General features: G+C 50.3%; 1 protein-coding gene across 1 annotated transcript in view; it reads right to left on the minus strand.

Moving 5' to 3' along the window:
• LOC109842631 (transcription factor GTE7-like) overlaps positions 1 to 785 on the minus strand; it is a 1,541-nt gene continuing 756 nt past the window's right edge. Inside the window, exons 2-4 of the mRNA XM_020411482.1 lie at positions 511 to 780; positions 220 to 403; positions 1 to 129 (exon numbers count right to left, since the gene is read on the minus strand). Of these exons, the coding sequence (XP_020267071.1) occupies positions 32 to 129; positions 220 to 403; positions 511 to 780 (552 nt within the window). The 3' untranslated portion in view covers positions 1 to 31. The remainder of the gene's footprint in view (positions 130 to 219; positions 404 to 510; positions 781 to 785) is intronic.

Consider the following 785-nt stretch of genomic DNA (forward strand, 5'->3'; position numbering starts at 1 on the left):
CACTACACTACACTACAATTCTAAATGTTGGTTAGCTTCTCGGCGATGGCTTGGAACCCACGGGCAGGGACCGGGCTTCATCATCATCATCATCGGAATCACTCCCTGAAGAGCTCCCTGAGTCAGAATCTGCATTTTATTCAAAAGAAATTGAACGGTTAGGAGTAAATTCACGTGCCCTTTGCGCGCGAACAGAGATAACAAGTAAGCAACATTTACCACTTGAAGAAGAAGAAGAGTCACTGCCGGAGCTGCTGGAGCTGCTCTCCTTCTCAATCTCCACAGATGGGTAATGGATGGCCGGCATATCATCTCCAATGTCCACCTCCTCATCGACGGGATCTCCCTTCTTGCTCTTCTTCGCAGCTAGTGCTTCCGGCGTCTCAGCCGCCGGGACAGGAGGCTGTGAACCGCGACAAAGAGAGCAAAGGGCGTGTCAATGCCGAGCAAACGGGGATCAATTCCAGACAGAAAATTTAGATCTACGACCCTACTTCAAAGGTTTCTTACCTTGCTGTCGACCTCGGGAGGAGGGGCAGGAGAAGGAGGAGCAACAACGGACGAAGGATCCTGATAGTTGGGGTGGCCATTAGCCATGATTTCCTGCCTCTTCTTCGTCTTGCTCATCTTATTCCAGTTGCTGACAAACCGATCTAGCTCCCAAAGGGTCTCATTGTCCATCACCTCAAAGTCTATCTCAACCTCATCCCCATTCTGCAACGTCTCGTTCCTCCTACTAACAATCCGCAGCACTTCAGCCATCTTCTCGTCTGGCAAATTCTGGA

This window comes from Asparagus officinalis, chromosome 5, assembly GCF_001876935.1.
Source record: "Asparagus officinalis chromosome 5, Aspof.V1, whole genome shotgun sequence".
Taxonomy (NCBI): domain Eukaryota; kingdom Viridiplantae; phylum Streptophyta; class Magnoliopsida; order Asparagales; family Asparagaceae; genus Asparagus; species Asparagus officinalis.